Source organism: Mesocricetus auratus, unplaced genomic scaffold (assembly GCF_017639785.1).
Source record: "Mesocricetus auratus isolate SY011 unplaced genomic scaffold, BCM_Maur_2.0 Super-Scaffold_100025, whole genome shotgun sequence".
In the NCBI taxonomy this organism is placed as follows: Eukaryota; Metazoa; Chordata; class Mammalia; order Rodentia; family Cricetidae; genus Mesocricetus; species Mesocricetus auratus.
Window position 1 is genome coordinate 13,879,252 of NW_024429206.1, and position 24,409 is coordinate 13,903,660.

General features: G+C 44.0%; 1 protein-coding gene across 5 annotated transcripts; it reads left to right on the top strand.

Annotated features, from left to right (window-relative positions):
* Nucleotides 1-3,160: 3,160 nt before the first annotated feature.
* Rnf34 (ring finger protein 34) lies at nt 3,161-24,197 on the top strand. 5 transcript variants are annotated; one of them, XM_040731357.1, is made up of 6 exons: nt 3,163-3,314; nt 14,692-14,910; nt 16,607-17,014; nt 21,266-21,343; nt 21,576-21,777; nt 23,269-24,197. In XM_040731357.1, the coding sequence occupies exons 1-6, from the start codon at nt 3,309-3,311 to the stop codon at nt 23,457-23,459; spliced, it is 1,104 nt and encodes a 367-aa protein (XP_040587291.1). In that variant the 5' UTR covers nt 3,163-3,308; the 3' UTR covers nt 23,460-24,197. The 5 variants fall into 5 exon arrangements, with proteins under 5 accessions (XP_040587294.1, XP_040587291.1, XP_040587293.1 ...); XM_040731359.1 differs by having other exon boundaries at nt 3,167-3,314; nt 14,696-14,910; XM_040731361.1 differs by having other exon boundaries at nt 3,169-3,314; nt 14,696-14,910; nt 16,653-17,014.
* The last annotated feature ends 212 nt before the right edge of the window (nt 24,198-24,409 follow it).

Genomic DNA, 24,409 nt, shown 5'->3' on the forward strand with positions numbered 1-24,409 from the left:
ACAAACAAATTCCAAAAATAAAAACATACCCCACTGCCCAGAGAACAATTCCACTGTACCCTAAGCAAATGATGGATCTACAATAAATGGCCTCATGTGTCTTGGCAATTCTTTTTCTCTCTGAAATACAAAGTAGTAGTTTATCATAAGTGAGCAAGGAAAATTTTCTCAAACTATAATTGGTACAATTAGCATGCAGTCGAAAGAAAAATATTTTATATGGAGAATTAAATGAACAAACATTCCATCACATAACACATTTCTTTTACTGAAAGTGTGAAGTTTCAAAACCAGTCTTATTAGTCCACCACAGTAATCCTAACACTGGAGAAGTGGAGGCAAGCGAATCCAGAGTTCAAAGTCTCCTTACCTATATAGCAAGGTGGAGGCCATCCTGGGATACATGAGACCCTGTTTCCAAAAAAAAACAAAAAACAAAAAACAAAAAAAACAACTTGGCGCACAACACCTTTAATCCCAACATTTAGCAGGCACAGGCAGTCTGAACTCTGTGAATTCAAGACCAGCCCGGTCTACTTATTGAGTTCTAGGCCAGCTAGAGTTATAGGATGAGAAGATATCTCAAAAATAAATAACAGAGTAGAAAGATGGACCCCAGAGGACCCAGGTTTGATTCCCAGCACCCACATGGCAACTCACAAACATTTTGAACTCCCGGTTCCAAGGGACCTGACACCTTCTTTTGGCCTCTTCAGACACTAGGCACATATTCGGTCATGTGTGTCTATATAGGCAGGTAAAACACCCATACACCTAAAAGAAAATCAGTTGAAAATGAAGTTTCTCAAGTCTCAACTCCAGGTTGTTAGGAATCATCCACTCACAAAGACTCTATTCCCTTGGGCACTTCCACCAGTCAGGTTTAGAACCTTTTCATCCTCTAGAAAGAAAGTGACTGAGGCAACACGAAGTGGTAGAGCACAGGTGTAGTGCTCTGAGTTTGATCTCTAGAACCAGGGGGGAAAAATACTCCATGGCCAAAAGAAACCTCATTCCCAATGGTGGTCACCTGGGCCCGGGTCCTTATACAGTAGGCACGTTACTGACTGAGTCATCTCCTTAGCCCCACTAGCAAATGTTTATTGAATTTTCTTTGCCTGGATGATAAGAAAGAATAAGTACTTTCTACTAGTTTCTCTGTCAGTGAAGTTCAGCTGCTGCCACTAACATGGGGGATGACCAGCTTTCTGGGATTTCCCAAAGAAGAAAAGTTAGGTTTATCCAAGACAAGTTGCATTATCTCAATAGAATTTGAAGAAAAAAGTAGGCTTGACAAAGTCAGTCCAAGGAAATAGCTCCCTATGTTTTTTGTTGTTGTTGTTGTTGTTTTTGGCAGGGTCTGACTATATAGAACTGGCTGGTCTGGAATTCAAAGAAATCTGTTTGACTCTGCTTCCTCAGTCCTGGGACTAATGGCCTGTGCCTCAGTGTCCAGCTGTATGAGTGTTCTGCCAAACAATACATCTAAGCAGGTTTGTTAGAAAGGAATAGAACAGAGGCTGGAGAGATGGCTCCGTGGTTAAGAGTACTGTTACTCTTGCAGAGGACCTGGGTTTGGTTCCCAGTATCTACATAATGGTTCACAATCATCTGTAATTCAGTTCCAGAGGACCCAACATCCTCTTCTGGCTCCCTTGGTCACTGCACACATTGTGCACAAATACACATGCAGGCAGTATAGTACATGCAAAGAATTTTAGAGTGGCTTTTGTTTTGTTTTGAAGTACTAGAGGTCAGGCAGTGGTGACCCATTTTTTAATTCCAGTATTCAGGAGGCAGAATTCAGATGGATCTATGTGAATGAGAAGCCAGCTGAGTCTACTAAGCTAGTTCCAGGACAGCCAAGGCTACACAAAGAAATCCTCTGTGTGTGTGTGTGGGGGGGAGGTGGCGCATATAGAACTGCCTGGGTCTTACTAAGAAGGAATCAACATCTTCAAGTGTAAAACTTCGGTTATTATTTTGAAGTGAGAGAAAGAAGTATAGGAAAACCAACTAATTAAAGCCTTAGTCCAGTGAGGCTGAAGAAATTGATACCATCATTTGTTACTTGTTTCCCTGCCTCTCAAGTCAATTTGAAGGGATGTGAATTCCTTCAAAGGGTTAGGATTTGGCTAATTCTGAACATTTAAAAGGTCAGTTGTGGGGCTGGAGAGATGGCTCAGACGTTAAGAACACTGGCTGCTGCCGGGCGTTGGTGGCACACGCCTTTAATCCCAGCACTCGGGAGGCAGAGACAGGTGGATCTCTGTGAGTTCGAGACCAGCCTGGACTACCAAGCGAGTTCCAGGACAGCCTCCAAAGCCACAGAGAAACCCTGTCTCGAAAAACCAAAAAAAAAAAAAAAAAAAAAAAAAAAAAAACACTGGCTGCTCTTCCAAAGGACCTGGGTTCAATTCCCAGCACCTACAGGGTGACTCACAACCATCTGTAATGAGATCAGGTGCCTTCTTCTGATGTGCAGGCACATATGCAGACAAAGTGCTGCATACATAATAAATAAATACATCTTTGAAAATATATTAAACAGCCACTAAAAGAATAAAGGCCAATTGGACCCAGTTGTGGGGACACACATCTTTAATCCGAGCCCTTGGAGGCAGAGGCAGGCAGATCTCTTTGACTTCTTACCCCCCACACAAGCTAAACAGCGACAAACAAAAGAACAATTGGAATTCAATTCAATTCAATAAACCTTATTAGTGGTTCTTCCTAGCATGTGATACACCTCTCCTTGAGGTTCTCATAACGTGGGAATGTGGGAATCTAGAATATTCAGAGAATAGGGTCTTGTTCCGCAGGTCAGAACAAAAGCCTCCAAACAAACGGCGTGTCTCACTTCATCACAGTTCTTTCTGCCTCTGGCAGGGAAACCTAGTCACCCAAAGTAGGAAGCCAATTCTGTCTCAGCAGCTTCTGCTAGGAGAGCCGCTGTGTTGGACCCCGCCCAGCCCCGCCCCGCCCCGCCCCGCCCCGCCCTGCCCTGCCCTGCCCTGCCCTTTTTTCTGTCAGGGCTGCGCCTGAGGCCCCGCCCCTTCCCTACAATTTCATTGGCTCTGGTGACCGGCCCCCCAAAGAACTGTTTCTGATTGGTGGGCGTCGCCCTCCGCTGGGCGTCTTCCCGGGGCGTGATCCGAACGTGGCCACGCCCTTTACGTCGGGACGCTCAGTCGGCCTCGGGAGGCGCAGCCTTCGCCGCCTTAGAAGGAAGGAGGTCCGTTGTGTGAGGAAGCTGCTATGGTGCTGAGTTCCCGGGTAGAGTCGACCGAGCCGAGGCGGTCGCGGCCATGAAGGTGAGGGGCTGGTGGAGCCGGGAGGCCCTCCTCGCCTCGCCTGTGCGCCCGCAGCGCCTCCTTTTTCTCCGTCTCAGCGGTTGCCTGGCGGATTCCTCAGAGACCACCACTGTGGGGGGCGCCCCGACCGGTTCCATCCGGAGAGGCCGGCTAGCGGACCCGCCCGAGCTCCCACAGCGCCCCCCGGCGGCCTGGCCAAGGAGGAGGCGAGTGACCCTGAGGTTACAGCCAGCTGGTCCCTGCCCCCCCCCCCGGCCCTGTGCGTTTCTCGGGGTCCCGAGCTTTTCAAACTGCTGGAGCTCTCTCCTCAGGCCTCGGTGCTTCTGCCCACGGCCGTGCCCTCTGCCTCCCCGAGTCCTTGAATTAACCCAGATGTCGGGGGCATCACGAGACCGGAGGCAGAGAGAGCGGTGCGGGGAGTGAGGAGGCTGGGGTCAGGGTAACCCGGCTAGAAATGCCAGGGCTTGGGGTCCCCACACCAAGGAGTCCTTCCGTGGGTTTAAACCCTGTGACCGTGACCTAGAGCGCTAGATGTGTTTGCATCGCCACTGGGTACGCAGCAAGTAATGTGGCAGCCTTTCTCCCAGGTGGGAGTGCGAGCGTGGGAGCATCACTGATACAAGTTTCAGAAAAGGGGAGGGGGCGTGTGCGTGATTCTGGCCTACTTTGGGGAGATGATTTTTCCCCAACTTCATCACAGAGAGTTCTAAATAGTCCGTGTACAACAATCAGTTTAGGCATTGATTCATTTGCCCAAATCAAACCAAGTGGTATGAGTCAGAAGGTGATGATACCTCTCCCGACAGAGATGGCCGTATTCATCTCATTGAAGAAGTGTGTTGGCTTTGGGCTGCTAGATGAACTTGACCTTCACAAAGTGTCAAAGATGTATTTTGACGACTAAAAAGAGAAGTGTCAAGCGACTAGAGAGATTCAGCAAGTGTTTGTCCAGTTTCTTCTTTGTCAAGAGGGAGTAAAAGTAATTCACAATATAATCCCCCTCTTTAGGAAAGAGTTTGCCAGTTAAAATGAAAAAGACTAGGTAGTCATGGCGGCACGGGCCTGTAATCAATGTTTGGGAGGCTGAGGCAGGAGGATTGCTGCCTCAGTTTGAGGCCACCACTTGCTACAAAGCAAGTGCTTTCGTCAAAAACCAAACAACAACAAAAAACCCCAGATAAATCCCAAGAAACCACATTACAAACCATAATAATGTAATAATGTAAGAGGTGTGTGTGTGTGAACAAACCTCAGAAGAAAAGTAATGATACCTTGTTGCATACCTGTAGAGTGTGTGTGTGTGTGTGTGTGTGTGTGTGTGTGTGTGTGTGTGTGTACAAACCTCAGAAGAAAAGTAATGATACCTTGTTGCATACCTGTAATCCAGCATTTGGGAAGTAGAGGCTGGAGTCAAGACAACTAGGCATTCCAAGCTAGTCTTGGCTTCATAGTAAGTGTGAGGTCGGCTTGTAGTACATGAGATTCTATTTCAAAACAACAAGCCCTCTTGTTACTGGAAGCAACGAAGGTTTTTGGAATAGGTAACTTCTTTGTTTTGAGATAGGGTCTTGCTGTGTATTTAGCTTGGAAATGAATATGTAGGCTGTCCTTGAATTAGTGAGTGATCCTCCTGAGTGCTTGTATTGCAAATGTATGGTCTGAAATGGAAAACACTGGAACTAATTTTAAGGGGGAGGATATGGTGAGAGTTCTAGAAAATTGTTTAAAAATGTTTTGAGGTTTGTGTGTATGATTGGTATGTATGTATGTATGTATGTATGTATGTATGTATATATGTATGCGCATCATCTGCATGCACGGTGCTCACGGAGGTCTGAAGGTGGGTGGCATTACATCCCCTGAACTGAAGTTAACAGTGATTGTCAGACACCTTGTAGGTGCTGGGAACTGAACCTGCATCCTCCGTAAGAGCAATGAACGCTCTTAACTGCTAAACCATCACTCTAACCCCTGAGGGTTTTGTTTTGTTATGTTTTTAAATTTTGTTTTATAGGTATGAATGCATGTATGTCTGTGCACCTTGAGCATGCCTGACACTGGAGGAGTCTAGAAGAAGATGTCAGATCCCCTGGAACTGGTGCTAAAAATAGTTGTTAGACACTATGTGGGTGCTAGGAATCAAACCCTGGTCCTCTGAAAGGGCAGCCAGTGCTTTTAACCACTGAGCCATCAGCCCTCTGTGAGAGTTTATTTTTTGCTTGCCAGTGTAATTATATAACTGTTTCTCTGTGTAACAATTCGGTCGGTCACTGGGCGGTGGTGGCACACGCCTTTAATTCCAGCACTCGGGAGGCAGAGGCAGGTGGATCTCTGTGAGTTCGAGACCAGCCTGGTCTACAAGAGCTAGTGCCAGGACAGCCTCCAAAGCCATAGAGAAACCCTGTCTCAAAAAAACCAAAAACCAAAAACCAAAAAAACAAAACAACCCCCCCCCAAAAAAAAAAACCAATTCTGTCTGTCCTGAAAACCCAGGCCATCTTTGAACTCTCAGAGATCTGCTTGCCTTTGCTGACCCAGTGCTGGCATTAAAAGTATGTGCCACTACCTCCACTAAATAGCAAATTCAAAGCCAGCCTTGTCTTTGTGAGACCCTGTCTCAAAAAGTAAAAAAGAAAGGAAACAACCTAAATATGAGACAGGCAACATGTGTGACATAGAACGCATATTATTGTAAGAGTATGTAAATTTGAGAGTCAGCAAGATGACTTAGAGAGTGAAAACTCTTGGTGTGCAAGCCTTGTGACCAGAGTTTGATTCCTGAACCCACATAAAGGTGGGAGGAGAGGCCAACTTCACAAAGCTGACCTCTGATATGCCCCCACACACGCATAATGCACATACACAATAGTAATAAAAATTTTAAAATGAGTTGAAATGACCATTACCTTTCCTTAAAATGTTATATATATATATATTTTTTAAAGATTTATTTATCTACTATGTATACAGTGTTCTGTCTGAATGTATGTCTACTCGTCAGAAGAGGGCACCAGATCTCACTACAGATGGTTGTGAGCCACCATGTGGTTGCTGGGAATTGAACTCAGGACCTCTAGAAGAGCAGCTGGTGCTCTTAACCTCTGAGCCATCTCTCCAGCCCAAAATTTTATATTTTTAAAGGGTAACACTGTTTTAGGATGTAGATTAGCCATTAAAGCAGTGAGCCTCATATATTTGTTTTGAAGCAGCAGTTTCAGTAGGGAGCGATTCTAAAGTTCGAATATTGTCTTTTTCTCTCAGTTCTCTGAGAAAGTTTAACTGAAATTTAAACTATTAAACATTCATTTGTATCACTGTTGCTAAGATTGGAAACATTGTTTCAATACAAGGACATTGGAATTTTAGCAAATTGAAATTTGTCCAGAATTTACAACAAAGACCTTTAGTCTCTGAAGAGATGGGTTCTTTGAGGAAGCTTTGAGAAGAGAATCCCACCAGGCTGTGGTGGCGCACGCCTTTAATCCCAGCTCCAGATGCAGAGGCAGGAAGATCTCTGTGAGTTTGAGGCCAGCCTGGTGTACAGAGCCAGTTCCAGGATAGCCAGGGCTACATAAAGAAACCCTGTCCAAGAAGAGGAGAATCCCAAGCCAGGCATCATGACCCACACATCTAATCCCAGTACTCAGGAGATGGAGGCAGGTGGATCTCTGTGAATTTGAGGACAGCCTGGTCCACAAAGTGAGTTCCTGGACTGCCAGTCCACTGTCTCGAAACACTAAAAATATAAAGAAGAGGAGAATCTGTGTCTGGTTCTTTTGTAGCTTCTTAGACTACTGGATAAAAATTAATATTTTGCATATAAAAGTTCTATATTCATCCTTTACTGGACATGATTATTATTATGTGTTTTTTCCAGACAGGGTCTCTCTGTGTAGACCAGACTGGCCTCATGATTGTTGAGATAAAAGGCGTGGGCCGCCGCCGCCACCACCACCACCACCACCACCACCACCACCACCACCACCACCACCACCACCACCACCACCACCACCACCACCACGCTAAGATAATATTTAATAACTTCATTTGGAGTTAATGGCCACACAGTAGACTCTTAGGAAATGTCAGAATTTCTGTTTGTTTAATTGAAAGCAAATGACTTAAATCATTTAGTTTTCATACCCATCAACAGCTCCATCTTCTGTCCATTACCTCTTCCCCACCCTTCTCTCTGTCATTTAATCTTCATAGAAACCACATCCTCTAGTCTGGTTGGTTATATTACATTTAATGGAATCTTTAAAGAGATCACATTCAATTCAGTATAGTATATAGGAGCCAACATTTGTAGTATCTTTTGAGTATTTTGAAGCTTTTTTTCCTCCTACAAAGTATATTTTACATCCTGTATATACACACAAGAGAGGTCCTTACATTGAGGTCATTTTAAAACTGACACTGGAAGAGGGCTGAGTCCATTCTTAGAAATATTCAGACTATCTTAACAACTATAACTTACACACACATGAAATTTGTTTGGAGATTGGGTTTCACTATGTAACTCAGGCTATCTTGGAACTCATTATGTTCAACAGAAGAACATTCAGACTCTTAATCACTATCTTTCCAGCCCTCTTGAGATTCTTCTAATTGAAAGTGAAGGACAAAAGGTGTTAGGTTTTTTTGTTGTTGTTTCTGAGGTAGTGCTTCACCATGTAGCCTTGGTTAGCTTGCTATGTAGACCAGGCTGGTTTTGAACTCAGATTCACCTGCCTGTCTTCTAAATGTTGTAATTAAAGGTGTGTGCTGTCATGCCTGGCTTCAGTCACCTTATTTTTTCTAACCTTATCATTATTTTGCATGTGGGGGCTAGGAGGGAGTGCACATGAGCCACTATGGCCAGAGTGTGGAGATACGAGGACAGAGTCTGTGGAGCTGGTGGATTTAGGGGAGCAAACTCAGGTTATGAAGTTTGTGTGGCTAATACTTTTATTCTCTCAGCCATCCTGCTGACCTAAAAATAATTTTGTTTTTGTTTTGTGAGAAAGATTCCTCTGTGTAGCCCTGGGTGGGTTTTTTTTTTTTAAGGATTTTCTTTATTTATTATGTATACAACACTCTACCTCTATGTGTGCCTGCAGGCCAGAAAAGGGCGCCAGGTCTCATTACAGCTGGTTGTGAGCCACCATATGGTTGCTGGGAATTGAACTCAGGACCTCTGGAAGAGCAGCCAGTACTCTTAACATCTGAGCCATCTCTCCAGCCCATGTGGGGTTTTTTTTTTGAGACAGGGTTTCTCAGTGTAACTTTGGAGCCTGTCCACCTGCTCTGTAGACCAGCTGGCCTCGATCTCATAGATCCACCCACTTTTGCCTCTGTCTCCTGAGTGCTGGGATTAAATTCGTGCCCCACTACCACCTGGCTTCTAAAAATAATTTGTAACAGCACCTGGTTTTGACAGATTAGGCCATCAATGACCGTTTTCCTGGTGTTGAAGATTTCATACAAGAAAACAGAAGTTCAGTAGGAAATTAAAGCTCCAGGATGATAGCTACAACTTTTATCTCAGAATTAATATAAAGAGTTAGAGGCAGGAGAATCTGTGAGTTCAAGCCCAGCTTGGTCCACAGACTTGAGTCCAAGGACAACCAGGACTACATAGAAAGATCATTTCTTGAAAAAAAAAAAAAAAGGTGGGCAGCAAAGAGTAAGTAAATGAAAGAAATCACTATATTTCAGTGAAGGGAACTAATTTGAGGCTCATATTAAATTGACAACCTTAGCCAATCCTTTCTAATGTATAGCTACCTTGTACTTTTTGAAAGTATTAGGGAGCTATAAAGGGAAGTGAAAAAGTAGAGGTACACCCTTGACAACAAGAAAATAGGCTTGGGTGAGCACATGGCTGAGATGTTACCAGCCTCAGGAATCTTGAGGGTTGTTTGTAGCCAAAACTGTTTGAGCAGGAAGAAGGAATCTTTATTCAGACCCAAAAGGCCTTGACCTTTTAAACATTGACTATATATCAGAATTACTTGGGAGTTAAAGAAAAACTTTTTGTTGCCCAAACTGTACTCTGGAGTAGCAAAATCAGAAGGCCCCCTTGTGTTTAAAAACTTTTTTTTTTAAAGATTTATTTATTATGTATACACTGTTCTGCCTCCATTCCAGAAGAGGGCACAAAGATCTCATTATGGATGGTTGTGAGCCATCATGTGGTTGCTGGGAATTGAACTCAGGACCTCTGGAAGAGCAATCAGTGCTCTTAACCTATGAGCCATCTCTAAAAACGTTTAAAATCACACTTGTTTGTTTCTTTTTTTTTTTTTTTTTTGGGGTTTTTTGAGACAGGGTTTCTCTGTATCATTTGGAGGCTGTCCTGGAAGTCACTCTGTAGACCAGGCGGGCCTCGAACTCACAGAGATCCACCTGCCTCTGCCTCCCGAGTGCTGGGACTAAAGGCGTGCGCCACCACCGCCCGGCTTCACACTTGTTTGTTTCTGTCTGTGTATTCCACAGCACTGACACCCTGGGGGAGTTGGTTCTCTCCCTCCACATGTGGGTCCCAGGGATTAGGCTCAGGTCATCAGACATGTGGTGAGTCTAACATGTTGAGGACTACAGTCGGGGTCAGTTTCACAGGTTGAGGCAATTACTTAGCAAGTGACAGAGCAGTCAGAGGTTGGGAACTAAAACTACCTGCTTCCCAGATCAAGGGGGAAATCATATTACTACAGAAATCACTTCAGCTCAGGGGTGTCAGAAGACACAGGGCTTAATATAGACGTGGAAATTATGTTTTTCATATACTCTGGGTGGGAATGAAGGATAGCCCAGACAGGACTAGTGAGTGTGTACAGCTGTTTGAACTGTCAAGTAGGTTGGAAGAGTACAGATGTCATTCTCAGAGAAGGGAGCATTGTAGGTTTACCCTTTCTGTGCTGCTAAGAGTATTCTCTTAGTGCAAGAGCTATTTTCTTATTGGATGTGTTTGACCAAAATTCACAGATCCTAATGAGGCTACAACCTAGATTTTTCACTGTTTTCTTTCCTTCTGCTAGGATTTGTGGCTGAAAATAGTAATATGGATCTGCATTGTACTAAGGTTACAGCAACATTGTTTTGACTAGGAAGCTATGGGATTTTTTTTGTTTTTATAATAAAATAGTTACCATTAAAAGTCTTTGTGCTGTGTTTGTGTGTGTGTGTGTATGTATGTATGTGAGTGTGTGTGTGTGTATAGGTTAGTGGGAGCTTTGGGGGTTGTTTCTCCTGTATGGAAGTGTAAATGAGAATAGCCCCAAAGGCTCGTGGATTTGAGCTTTTAGTCACCTGGGAATGGCACTGTTTGAAAGATTAGGAGGTGTGGCCTTGTTGGAGGAAATATGTCAGGGTGGGCTTTAAGGTTTCACAAGCCGTGCCAAGTTCAGAGTCTGTCTGCCTGTGGATCAGGATGTAGCTATCAGCTACTGCTCTACTACCTGCCTGCCTCTACCATGATGAAAATGAACCAAACCCTAAAACTGCAAGCAAGCCCCAGTTAAGTGCTTTCTTCCATAAGAGTTGTCTTGGACATGGGGTCTCTTCACAGCAGTAAGACAGTGACTGTGATTCTTTGTGACCTGGAAATTGTCGAGAAGGCTTGGCTGATTGGCCAGCAAGCCCCAAAAATCTGCCTGTTTCCTCCTAGTGCTGGGATTACAGACTCACTATATGCCCAGCTTTTCCACTATGTAGTTGAGTCTTTTACTTAGTATTTTGAGACAAAGCGTCCTGTAGCCCAAGCTGTTTTCAGTTTACTACAGCTAAGAATGCCTTTGAGCTCCCAACCCTCTTGCCTCCACCTCCCGGTTGCTGGTACTACAGGCGTGTGTCCTCACGTCCTCACCTGGGCTGGGTGTGTTGGGGGCTCCTTGGGGTAGGGTGTAGGTTCTTGTGTTGTGCTTGTAGGTTTTGTTTGTTTATTTGTTTTTGGTTTTTCGAGACAGGGTTCCTCTGTGACTTTGGAGGCTGTCCTGGAACTAGTTCTTGTAGACCAGACTGGCCTCAAACTCAGAGTTCAAGTTAGCTTGGTCTACATAGAGCTCCAGGGTAGCAGGACTACATGGAGAAACCTTGTCTCCAGGAGACATGTAGCTTTCCTTGGAATACTAATGATAAATCTTTTTCTTCTTCTTCTTCTTTTTTTTTTTTTTAACGAGACAGGGTTTCTCTGTATTGTTTTTGAGGCTGTCGGTCCAGCCCGGCCTCGAACTCACAGAGATCCGCCTGTCTCTGCCTCCCGAGTGCTGGGATTCAAGGCGTGCACCACCACCACCCGGCTCTTCTTTTTTTTTTTTTTTTTTTTTTTTTTTTTTGGTTTTTCAAGGCATGGTTTCTCTGTGGCTTTGGAGGCTGTCCTGGAACTCGCTTGGTAGTCCAGGCTGGTCTGGAACTCACAGAGATCCGCCTGCCTCTGCCTCCCGAGTGCTGGGATTAAAGGCGTGCACCACCAACGCCCAGCTACTTCTTTTTTTAAAGACAGGGTTTCTCTGTGTAGCTCTGGCTGCCTTGGAACTCAATCTGTAGACCCATCTGGCCTTGAACTCAATGATCTGCCTGCCTCTGCCTCACATTGCCCAGAATAAAGCCATGTGCCACCACTGCCTGCCTCCCATGTCCTACTTAAACATATCTTAGAACCAAAACAATGTGATAAATAGTGGAAGTCAAAGTACCTGAGGTATTAGCTAAAATGGTACCAGACAATACCACCACAAGTTGTTCCATTTATTTTATCTAACAAATGTTATTTGATCACCTAGCTTTAGAAACAAACAAACTTGAAAGGCAACTTCTAGTGCTAATGATAATGCTGTTCTCACTATGCAGAAATCATTCGAGTGAGGAGAAAGAAGGAGTTATACAAGGTTCAACCATCTAAGGACCTTCATCACTAACTTGAGGGTTATACAGCTTCACATCTGTATTCTCAAGACAGTGCTTCTTTCAAAAGCCAAGAAAAACAATGAAGAGCTCCTATCATAGTCTCTAGCACCATGGTTTGCTTATATACATCAGCACGAGGCACCAAACTAAGAGCTGTTCCTTCAAGAAAAAAAAAAAAGACTTGGCCATATGTGGTTGAAAAACCAAAACAAGGGTTGGAGAGATGGCTCAGAGGTTAAGAGCACTGGCTGCTCTTCCAGAGGTCCTGAGTTCAATTCCCAGTAACCACATGGTGGCTCACAGTCATCTATGAGATCTGGTGCCCTCTTTCGGCCTGCAAGGATACATGCAGGTAGAACACTATACATAATAAATAAATAAATCTTTAAAAAATAAAAAGAAAAACTAAACCAAAAAAACCTTAGAGAGCTTTATTTGGCATCTGGTTGTTTTTTGTCATGCTTAGGATGGAACTTAGAACCTCAAGTATGCTGAGTAAGCACTCTCTTGTCACTGAGCTCTATTCTACCCTGTTTTTGTTTTTGTTTTTTGTTTAAAGATTTATTTGCCCAGTGGTGGTGTCACATGCACTTGGGAGGCAGAGGTAGGCAGATGGATCTGTGCTGAGTTTGAGGCTAGCCTGCTAGTTCCAGGACAGTCAGAGCTACAGAGAAACCCTGTCTTGAAAAAAAAGTTTATTATGTATATGGTGTTATGCCTACATGTATGCCTACAGGCCAGAAGAGGACACCAGATCTCTCTTTATGGATGGTTGTGAACTACCATGTGGTTGCTGGGAATTGAGCTTAGGACCTCTGGAAGAGCAGCCACTGCTCTTAACCGCTGAGCCATCTCCAACATCCCTGTTATTTTTTAAACAGTTAAAACCTATCATATAATCAATAGACAGTGAGATAGTAGGACTAATGAGAGTATGGTTTTATATCTTTCTGTTAAATAGTAGATGGAAAAACAGACATGTAGTATCTATTACATGTCTCAGGTTAACAGGGAATGAATGTACTAGAAATCAGAATTTCAAATAAAAGCTGACATTTAAAGGGGATTAGCATGTCTCTAGCATTGCATAGAATATACTTGACTGACAGAGTCAGTGTAGTGGCATGAAGATTTGTAATTAGGCTTTTGGAAACCAGAGGCAGGGAGGATTGCAAATTTGAGGCCTGAACTTTTAGACACTTTTTCATCCCCCCTCCCCCATCTCCCCCAATTGAGTTTCTTTTTGTAGTCTGGCTGTCCTGGAAATTTCTCTGTAGATCCACCTGCCGCTGCCTCCTCTTTTTTTTTTTCTCCCCCTTTTCTTTTCTGAGACAGGGTTTCTCTGTAGCTTTGGAGCCTGCCCTGGAACTCACTTTGTAGACCAGGCTGACCTGGAGCTCACAGAGATCTGCCTGAGTGCACCAACCACCAACGGCCGGCGAAACTTGTCTTTCTAAATGACTTGCAGTTTTGGTAACTTGAATGCCCCTTATTAGGGATGCTTAGAAATAGAAGTGCTTCAGGCTGGAGAGATGACTCAGAGGTTAAGAGCACTGGCTGCTCCTCCAGAGGTCCTGAGTTCAATTCCCAGCAACCACTTGGTGGTTCATAACTGTCTGTGATGAGATCTGGTGCCCTCTTCTGGTGTGCAAGCATGCATGCAGATAACCGTATATATAATAAACAAAATCTTAAAGAAAAAAAAAGAATAAGGAAACCAAAATTCCATTAAAAAAAAAAGGCTTCAGATTTTTGAGATCTTGGAATATTTCCCTTTACATTTTTCTTTTTTTGTTTTTGTTTTTTTGAGACAGGGTTTCTCTGTGGCTTTGGAGGCTGTCCTGAAACTAGCTCTTGTAGACCAGGCTGGCCTCGAACTCAGAGATCCACCTGCCTCTGCCTCCCGAGTGCTGGGATTAAAGGCGTGCGCCACCAAAGCCCAGCTCCTTTACATGCTCTTGAATTAAAAGTTTATTTAGCACTGTATTGGTGATGATAGATTAGAGACACTTGTCTTGTGATTTCAAGGTTACTTAAGGCAAACTTACCTCTGAAAAGTGGCAGCCCACATTCCACTTGGCTTTATTTTATTTATTTACTGAGACAAGGTCTTTCCACATAGCTTTGGCTGTCCTGGAACTCACTTTGTAGATCAGGCTGGCCTCTGCCTTCTGAGTGCTGGAGTTAAGGTGTGCCCCACCACTCCTGACTTATTTATGTGTTTGGATGTTATGCTTGTATATATATATATATGTACGACGTGTGTGCCTAGTGCCCTACAAGGCCAGAAGAGAGAAGAGAGCATCAGATTCTTTGGGACTGGAATTATGGTTGTGAGCCATCATGTGGGTATTAGGAATCAAACCTGAGTGCTCTGGAAGAGCAGCCAGTAAATGTCCTTAACCTTAGAGCCATCATTCTAGCCCCTCTGCTTGGCTTTAAACTATGCATTTGTGTGTGTGTGTGTGTGTTTTTTTTTTTTTTTCAGGCAGGTGCTACTTCTATGTGGGCTTCATGCTGTGGGCTGCTGAATGAAGTCATGGGAACTGGAGCTGTCAGAGGTCAGCAGGCAGGGTTCCCAGGAAGCACGGGCCCATTCAGATTTACACCAAGCTCTGACTTTCCCACCTACCCACCAGCAGCTACTGAAGGGCCCAATATAGTTTGCAAAGCTTGTGGACTTTCATTTTCAGTCTTTAGAAAGAAGGTGAGTTGGATGGAATATTGCATACAAATAACACACGGGGAAAAAGATAGACATAGATCATAATTCATGGTTGTAGGTTATGTTGAATAGATAATCCATTTAATAAAAATATTAAAGTTAGTCCCGTTTGGAAACCTATGCAGTAAGACTCTAGTTCTGTCACATTTTCTGGGTCGACTTCACTGCTTTTCCTTTGGTATGTGGATCTTTACTTCTGACCCCTCATTCCTGATGATACTCATATTTGAAGCAACAGATGTAATTGCTGTGTGGTTTTTTTTTTTCAGCAATTATTTATTATAGCAAGGTACCATGCTTTAAAAAACTTGTTTCTAGTTCAGTTCCCAGCACCCACATGGTGGCTCACACGCTAGCAGGTGCCCTTTCTACCGCTCCCTAACCTCTCCACCTTTCCCTAGCCCATCCTTGACCGTGTTCTTCCATTAGTTGTTTTTGGTTTTAACAAGACAGTTTCTCTGTGTAGCTTTGTAGACCAGGCTGGCCTCAAACTCACAGAGATCCGCCTGCCTCTGCCTCCCGAGTGCTGGGATTAAAGGTGTGTGCCCCCAACGCCCGGCTTTCTTTTCTTTTTTTAAAAAGTTGTTTTAATTTTACGAGCATTGGTGTTTTGCCTGCAGGTATGGAGTCACAGACAGTTGTAAACTGCAATGTGGGTGCTAGAAATGGAACTCAGGTCCTCTGGAATAACAGATAGTGCTTTTAGCCACTGCACCATCTCTCCAGCCTGACCATATTCTTTAAAAAAAAGTGTGTATACATGCATGCCACTTGTGTGCATGCAGGTGAACTAAGAAGTCACAAGAGAATGCTGAATCCCTTGGACCTGGAGTTAGAGGTGGTTGTATGCTTCTTACCGTAGTGCTTTGGAAGAACAGGAAGGGTTTTTTTTGTTGTTGTTGTTTTTTGTTTTTTCGAGGCAGGGTTTCTCTGTATTGTTTTGGAGCCTGTTCTGGAACTCGTTGGGTAGACCAGGCTGGCCTCGAACTCACAGGGATTCACCTGTCTCTGCCTCCCGAGTGCAGGAAGGGTTCTTAACCTCTTGAGCCATGTCTCCAGTTCTCTGACCATTATCTGCCTGTCTGTCTGTCTATCTGCTTTTTGTGGTTACGTCTATGTGACTGAGTGGATACTGCATGTGTGCGGACACACGATTAGCCCAGAGAGCATATGAGATACCCAGAAACTGTAGCTATAGGTATTTGTAAGCTATCAGACATGGGTGCTGAGAACTACACTTGGATCTTCTAGAAGAGCAGCCAGTGCTTTCAACCACTGAGTCATCTCTGGCCCCAGTATTCTTTTAAATAGGGAGCTGGCTGTGATTTCTGCACTAGTGGGGTCTTCTGTGTCTTTGGGTTATGTTAGAGAGGTCAGTTTCCTTTCTGTTTGTATTAAGCTTTTTTCTTCCTCTTTGCTGAGAAAATTATCCACATAGGAAAAGACCAGAGAGTTTGTGACTGTGCTCAATTCAGCTCTATTCTGCTAATTACATGTTTGTACAAAGGGGTGGAAACGTTTTAATTCATTAACACAACAGTGTATATTTTTCTTAAAGTGATATATTTGAGTTTTGTGAATCTAAGCTGCCCTAGAGGTGATGGGACTGCACATGAACCAAGGTTTCAGTCCTAATACAAGTGGTTATGTGTTGTGTCATTGTCTGCTCTGTCTTCAGCACGTCTGCTGTGACTGCAAGAAGGACTTTTGCTCCTTTTGCTCAGTTTCACAAGAAAACCTCCGCAGATGTTCCACGTGTCACCTACTACAAGAGACAGCCTTCCAGCGCCCTCGGCTGATGCGACTGAGAGTGAAGGACCTACGGCAGTATCTCCTCCTCAGAAACATACCGACCGACACGTGTCGGGAGAAGGAAGACTTGGTAGATCTAGTACTGTGCCATCGTGGGCTAGCTTCAGGGGAGGACCTGGACTCAAGCAGCCTCAATTCCTCACGCTCCCAGACGTCTCGTTTTTTTACACAATCCTTTTTTTCGAATTATACAGCCCCCTCTGCTACTGTCTCCTCCTTCCAGGGAGAGCTCATGGACAGAGATGGGACCTTCAGATCTGAAGTTCTGGCACAGGTAGGATGATGTGATTGATGGCCCCGAGAGCCTGCTGTGTTCATCTTGCTCATATGTGGTAGGGATCGCCAGAGCTGGGTGACTGCAGATGACGGGCAGAGGCTCCACCTAGGTGCTGACATTATACACCTGCCTCACGTGTAGCCTGTGCTTAGGTGCTCAGTGCCTGGAATCCAATACGAAGCAGCTCATGAGTTTCCTGTCTTGTATAGTTATGTAACTTGTACAGTTAACTGTTATAGTAATAACCAAAAGTGTCAGTGACCATAGAAACAATAGTTAATAACCAATGACCTTGATGAAGGCTAATTGTTCTGACTTGCTTTTATTTATCTGAGACAAGGACTCTACCACAGGTAATCTCCAGCTCCCTTTGTGTCTGAGGGTAACCTTTTTTTTTTCTGGTTTTTCGAGACAGGGTTTCTCTGTGGCTTTGGAGGCTGTCCTGGAACTCGCTTGGTAGTCCAGACTGGTCTCGAACTCACAGAGATCCGCCTGCCTCTGCCTCCCGAGTGCTGGGATTAAAGGCGTGCGCCACCAACGCCTGGCTGTCTGAGGGTAACCTTAAACTGAGCATGTTCGTTCGTGTTCGTCTTTACTTGCTCAGTTCTCTATCCTGTATTTTGAGATTAGGTCCCTCACTGATCTGGAGATCACTGATTTGGCTAGGCTGACTGGCCAGGAAGCCTCAGGGATATTACTATCACTGCCTCTAGTGCTGGTGTTATAAACATGTACTCCTCACCTTGCTTTTTGTGTGAGTGCTGGAAATCAGGTCCTTGTACAGCAAGCATTTTAATCATCTAAGTTTTATCCCCAGCCCTGACTTTGAACTTCTGGTCTTCCCAGCTCCACTTGCTTGCTGGGGTCAAAAGTGTGCAGCATTATAGCCTGGGCTTAGGTGGTGCTGTGGATTGAACCCAAGAGTTTGTATACTAAGCAAGCACTCTTTTTAGTTTCCCCATACAGGATTTCTCTGTGTATCCTTGACTGTTCTGGAACTTGTCTGTTACCAGGCTATCTCCAAACGCACACAGATCCCACTGCCCCTGCCTCACAAGTGCTGGGATTAAAGGTGTGCACCACCACTGCCCGACTAAACAATCACTGAGTTACATCTGTACAAAGTTACCTAATTTATATAACAAAAATAAATGAACTTATTTAGTATAATTAGAATATTATCCCAGGGGCTAGAGTGATGGCTCAATGGTTAAGAGCACTGGCTTCTCTTCTAGAGGTCCTGAGTTCAATTCCCAGCAACCACATGGTTGGTGGCTTACAACCATCTATATTAGGATATGATGCCCCCTTCTGGCATGCATACATGCAGAGCATATAAAATATAAATAAATAAAATTAAAAAAATAAAAAATACTATACCGATAATATGCTTGAGCATTATAGTTGGATAATATGCAGGAATTACAACTCATAGTTTGTTGTGTATATGAATGACCCTGAAATGCTAAATTAAATGGGTGTAGTGGTGTAGTTCCAGTTACGGGGGAGGCAGGCACAGCAAGATCTCATGGACTCAGGAGTTTGAGGCCAGCCTGGGTAATTAGCAAAGCAACCACATTAAAAACAATACAAAACTCGCTGGGTAACCATGGCACACGCCTTTAATCCTAGCACTTGGAATACAGAAGCAGGCTGATGAGTTAGAGGCCCGCCTGGTCTACAGAATGAGACCTTGTTTCACAATAAACAAAACACACAGAGGTGTGGAAGCTGGAAAGATGGCTCAGTGATGAACAACCCTTACTGCTCTTGCAGAGGGCCCTGATTTGCTTATCTGTATCCACACTGCTACTCACAACTATCATGACTACAGTTTTTAGAGACTCTGATGTTCTCTTCTGTCCTCAGAAATTGTATACATGTAGACAACCACTCACGTAATATAAAAATACATATAGTATATACATGCAGACAACCATTCGTACACATAAATCTTAGCCTGGCAGTGGTGGCTCACGTGTTTAATCCCAGCACTCAGGAGGCAGAAGCAGGCAGATAATTCCGTGTTTGAGGCCAGCCTGGTCTTCAGAGCAAGTTCCAGTACAGGTTCCAAAGCTAGGCCTCAAAAAACTGAAATAAATAAATCTTAGAAGTACAGACATGACTGGGCACAGATATACTTATATCCCAGCACTTAAGGGATAGAAGCAGGAAGATTGATTTAGCTGCTATCCAAATATTCATAATTGGGATAACACTAAGACCAGAATTTTATGATTTTTCTCAAATGAGAACTTTCACTGTTATAAACACTTTGGGAATATGAGACACCATTTTGCGGGGATGTAGGTGGCACAGTGCTGCAGAGTGGTGCCTATAGGGTGAGATATTGGAACCAACTATGCAAAAGATGTCATCAAGACTGGTGGCATACACCGACACTTCCAGCATTTGGAATGTGGAAGCAGGGAGGAAATGAGTTAAAAGAAAATATCTGTTTATTTTTTAATGGTGCTTTGTTCGAATTCATATCTGTGTGAGGGTTTTGGATTCCCTGGAACTGTAGTTGTGAGGTGCCATGTGGGTGCTGGGAGTTGATTCTGGGACCTTTATAAGAGTAGCTAGTGTTCTTAACTGCTGAGCCATCTCTCCAGCCCCAAAAGAAAATATCTGAACTACGTGAAAGAAGGCATATAATCCAGAAAAGGAATTTTTTTTCCTAAAGAAAACTGTCAGCCAGGTGTTGGTGTACACCTTTAATCCCAGCACTTTCAAGACCAGCCTGGTCTACAAGAGTAATTTCCAGGATAGGCTCCAAAGCTAGAGAAACCCTGTCTCGAGAAAACAAACAAACAAACAAACAACCCCTGTTAATTATTAAGGATTTTTTTTTTGGTGTTTTTGTGGGGTATTTTGTTTGGTTTTTCTGAGACAAGGCTTCTCTGCATAGCCATGGCTATCCTGGCACTCACCTTAGAGATCCACCTGCCTGTTCCTTCCAAATGCTGGGATTACAGGTGTGTGTCACCACTGCCCCACGTACTGCTTTCCTAAACACTGATAACACTGATGTGTGTGTGCATGTTTGCATTTGCTCATGCCCATGGATGTCAGCACAACTTGTCAGTATTCTTTCCACAATGTGGGTTCAAGTCAGGTTGTCAAGCCCAATGGTAAGCTCGCCAGTCACTTTTCTTGTGGCTCCACTTAAACTGGCTGCTTTCAGTTCCTGAAGATGCAGTGCCACCCCACATTCTTAGGGGCTTTTAGGACCTTTGTCAGGCAGTTAATACTCAGATGTTAATCCCCAAATCACACGTACAGAAAAATTTACATTTTGAGGTAACTTTATGGAAGGTGAGTTCATGAAGAGCCCGACTTCTTGAGAGACCTAGCCAACCTTCAGGATCCAAAGAAAACATGTATGCCAAGCTTTGAGGGTTTTTATTATTATTATTACAATTAAAAAATATTTATTTATGTATATGAGTGCTCTGTCTGTATGTAATGCTAGAAGAGGGCATTAGATCACGATGTTGTGAGCCGCAATGTGGTTGCTGGGATTTGAACTCAGGACTTTTGGAAGAGCAGCCAGTGCTCTTAACCGCTGAGCCATCTCTCCAGCCCTATTATTACAATTTTATCATCTGTAGATAGGTGTTTTGCTTCCATGAATGTTTGTATACTACATGTGCTCTAATGCCTGTGGAGTACTTTTTTTTTTTTTTTGTTTTTCGAGACAGGGTTTCTCTGTGGCTTTGGAGGCTGTCCTGGAACTCACTTGGTAGTCCAGGCTGGTCTTGAACTCACAGAGATCCGCCTGCCTCTGCCTCCCGAGTGCTGGGATTAAAGGCGTGTGCCACCAACGCCCGGCGCCTGTGGAGTTCTTAAGAGGGTGTTGGAGCCCGCTTGGACTGCAGTTAAAGATGGCTATGAGCTGCCATGTAGGTGCTGGAAACTGAACCCAGGTTCTCTGCCAAAGCAGCAAGTGCTCTTAACTGCTGAACCACCCTCCAGTCCCACGTTTTTGTTTGTCTGTTTTGTCAGGGTCTCACCATGTAGCCTTGGCTGGCCTGGAAGTTCCTTGTAGACCAGGCTGACTTATTATTCACAGAGATCCCCTGCCTTTGTCTCCCTAAGTGCTAGGATTAAAGACATGCTCTGCTTACTCCACCAACCTGGCCCGAAGGTAATTTTGAGGATCAGCGGATAGTTTCTCTCTACAGGGAAGTAAAAGTTGGTTAGAAAAGCCTGATTAGTAATCAGTTGCATTTGTCATGTATATAGGTTCAAAGTGAAATAGCTTCAGCAAACACAGATGATGATGATGAAGATGATGATGAAGAAGAAAACTTGGAGGAACAGGTAAAACTCCTTTGAAATTGCTTTCCCTGATAAATGCATGTGGCAGAAAAGGGAAGATGCTGGATTTCCTCTTGGTCAGCCAGAATGCTGTCTCTAGCTCAGCTGTAGAACAGTGTATTAAAGCACCCGAGGGAACTGAGGAGTCTGGGGCAAGCATCCAGGGCCATGGGAACCAAAATCGGAGAGACATCTAGATTTGCGGGAACAAACGTAACAGATGTTCTGATTTCAGAACCCAGGGCTCTCCAAGAAGAAAGTGAGAGCCTCGCTGTCTGACCTGTCAAGCCTTGAAGAGGTAGAAGGGATGAGTGTGCGCCAGCTGAAGGAAATCCTGGCTCGGAATTTTGTCAACTATTCTGGTTGTTGTGAAAAATGGGAGCTGGTAGAGAAAGTTAACCGGTTGTACAAAGAGAATGAAGAAAACCAAAAATCATGTAGGTTTATCCCCCACTCCCAGTATCCTTTCTTGAGCTTTGAAAAATTGGGTTCAATGGGTGTTGGTGGCTCACATCTTTAATCCCAGCACTTGGGAGGCAGAGGCAGGCGGATCTCTGTGAGTTCGAGGCCAGCCTGGTTTACAGATCGAGTTCCAGGACAGCCTGGGGGTGGGGGGAGAGGGAGAGAGAAAAAGAGAAAAAGAAAAAACATGGGTTGTTTTTTGTCAGTTAAATCAGATTTAGCTAGCATGGTAATTAATGCCTGTGCTCCCAATACTCAGGAAGCTAAGGCAGAAGGGTAGCTAGCTGTCATGCTCTCAAAAATAGAAAATCATTGGGGCTGCAGAAATGACTCTGGTGGGGACCATTGGTTGCTTTATCTGAAGACCTGGGTTCAATTCCCAGCCCCCACATGGCAGCTCACCACTGTCTATAACTGAAACTGCAGGGGTTCTTACACCTTCACACAGACACACATGAAGACACCAATGCACATCAAATGCAAATTTGAGGTTTGGGGCTGGGGAGATGGCTCAGCCTTTAAAACCTGCTGGCTGTGTTCTTTTGAGTACCTAGGTCAATTCTCAGTGCCCACATGGAAGTTCCCAACTCTGTTATTCCAGTTTAGGGGACCCAGTTTCTCTTCTGAGAACCAGGCACACATACAAATGCAAGCAAAACACCCATAATACCAAAAATTAAATAAATGGATTAATGTTGTAGGAAAGCAATATACCTTTTTTAAGTCACTATGTCAGTTATGTAAACCTGTTTTTAGAGCTACTTGACATGGGCTTTGAGACAACTACTGCCAGATAAGCCAGACAATCATTTGTTGAATCTACTTATTATTATTATTAGTCATATAACAAATTCCTTCTTGCTAAAATGGAACTGTCCCATCTTCTTAGCCATGCTGGAACATTTTTAGTTAAACGTCTACTTGTGGTCCATGTGAGGAATATGGGTTGTTTTTTGTTTTTTCTCACTTGAGACAAGGTCTCCTGTAGCTCAGATTCACTCTGTAGTTGAAGATGACCTTTAACTTCTGATCCTCTTGCCTCTACCTTTCCAAAGTGCTAGGATTACAGGCATGTATTGTTACACCTGGTGTATACAGTGCTGGGAGTCAAACCCAAGACTTGACACAAGCTAGGTGGGTACTCTACCAGTTGAGCTATATCCCCAGCCTATTTCTTTTTCTTAAAGACAGAATGAACATATCCTTATCACAAACCCCTTCCATTATATCCTAACATAAAACAAGTAGCCAACATTTATGGTCCTCTGCCTCATATTTCTTCCACAACCCTGAGATACACATCATATCTAGTGTAAGAAGTGTAGAGAGGTTAAGGGACTACTTTCTGTATAGCACTGGGGTGGTAATGGGCCTGTGGTGGTTGCTTAGAACGTGGCTGCTTGGCCATAGGCAGGGGAGCAAGGTCAGTAGCCATGTCCAGAGCCCCAGCTCTCTGTTTCTTTCAGATGGTGAGCGGATGCAGCTTCAGGATGAGGAAGACGACAGTCTGTGCCGAATCTGCATGGATGCAGTCATTGACTGTGTCCTGCTGGAGTGTGGGCACATGGTCACCTGCACCAAGTGTGGCAAGCGCATGAGTGAGTGTCCCATCTGTCGGCAGTATGTGGTGCGAGCTGTGCATGTTTTCAAGTCATGAAATTGAGGCCCCCCTGAGTGGGACACTCCCGTGACTCTACCCCAAACCTGAGTGCATAAAAGGGACTGGAAACTTACTGTTCCAAGGCAGAAGCTATTTTTAAAAAGTATTTTCATTACTGACTGGGACAGGAAGTTCATCCTAAGTTGAAGAAACCTGGGCTGTGCCGTAGGCCTGACTGCCTGTGGACACGACTTTCCCAGCTTGTGCTGGGTTTTGTCACTGTCTCCCTGAGCACTAGTTGCTGAAGTCAGACTGTTCCATGTGGATATTTGCTCTTGCTCTATGGAGGTCACTTGCCCTGTCTCTTTATATTCCCCCTGTATCCTGTGTTGAAAACTTACTTTCTTTGACATGAACTCACAATTCACAAGTGGGCTAGTGTGGACTATACTGAGCAGTGGCCGCTCTGAATGTTCACTTTATTAGTCATATATTTTAAATGCTAATATTTAATGAATGTAAGTTTCCACATTGTTGCTATCTCTGCATTTAAGCACAATTGGGAGACGACTGACATTCTATAGTCAGCTGCCAGGGCCTCAGATAACTATGTCAGTTTTTGTTCAGTTACAGCTTTTAATAGCAAGGGCTGCATCTAGCTTTTATCTTAGAAGTGTGTGTGTGCGTGCTAAATTCTTAACATGTAATCAATTTACACTTTTGTATAGTGAAGGTGTATTTTTAGTGCTACCTGCTAGTAATTTCAACTTTAGGAATAAAATTAGATTAAAAGGCTGCCGTAGTTTATGCTGTCTCCTTAAGTTTTGAGCTTCTTTGCATTTAGCATGAATAGGCATCAACACCCTGGTTGTCTAGCACCTCTCTGCAGAAGAGAGATGAACGCCTTCAGAGACCATCTTTGCTGCTCACTTATGGTTGTGTTACTGTGACAAGGTACTGTTAGGTGCTTTATGGTTTTCTCAGTCCCTACCATCAGTGTGAAATAG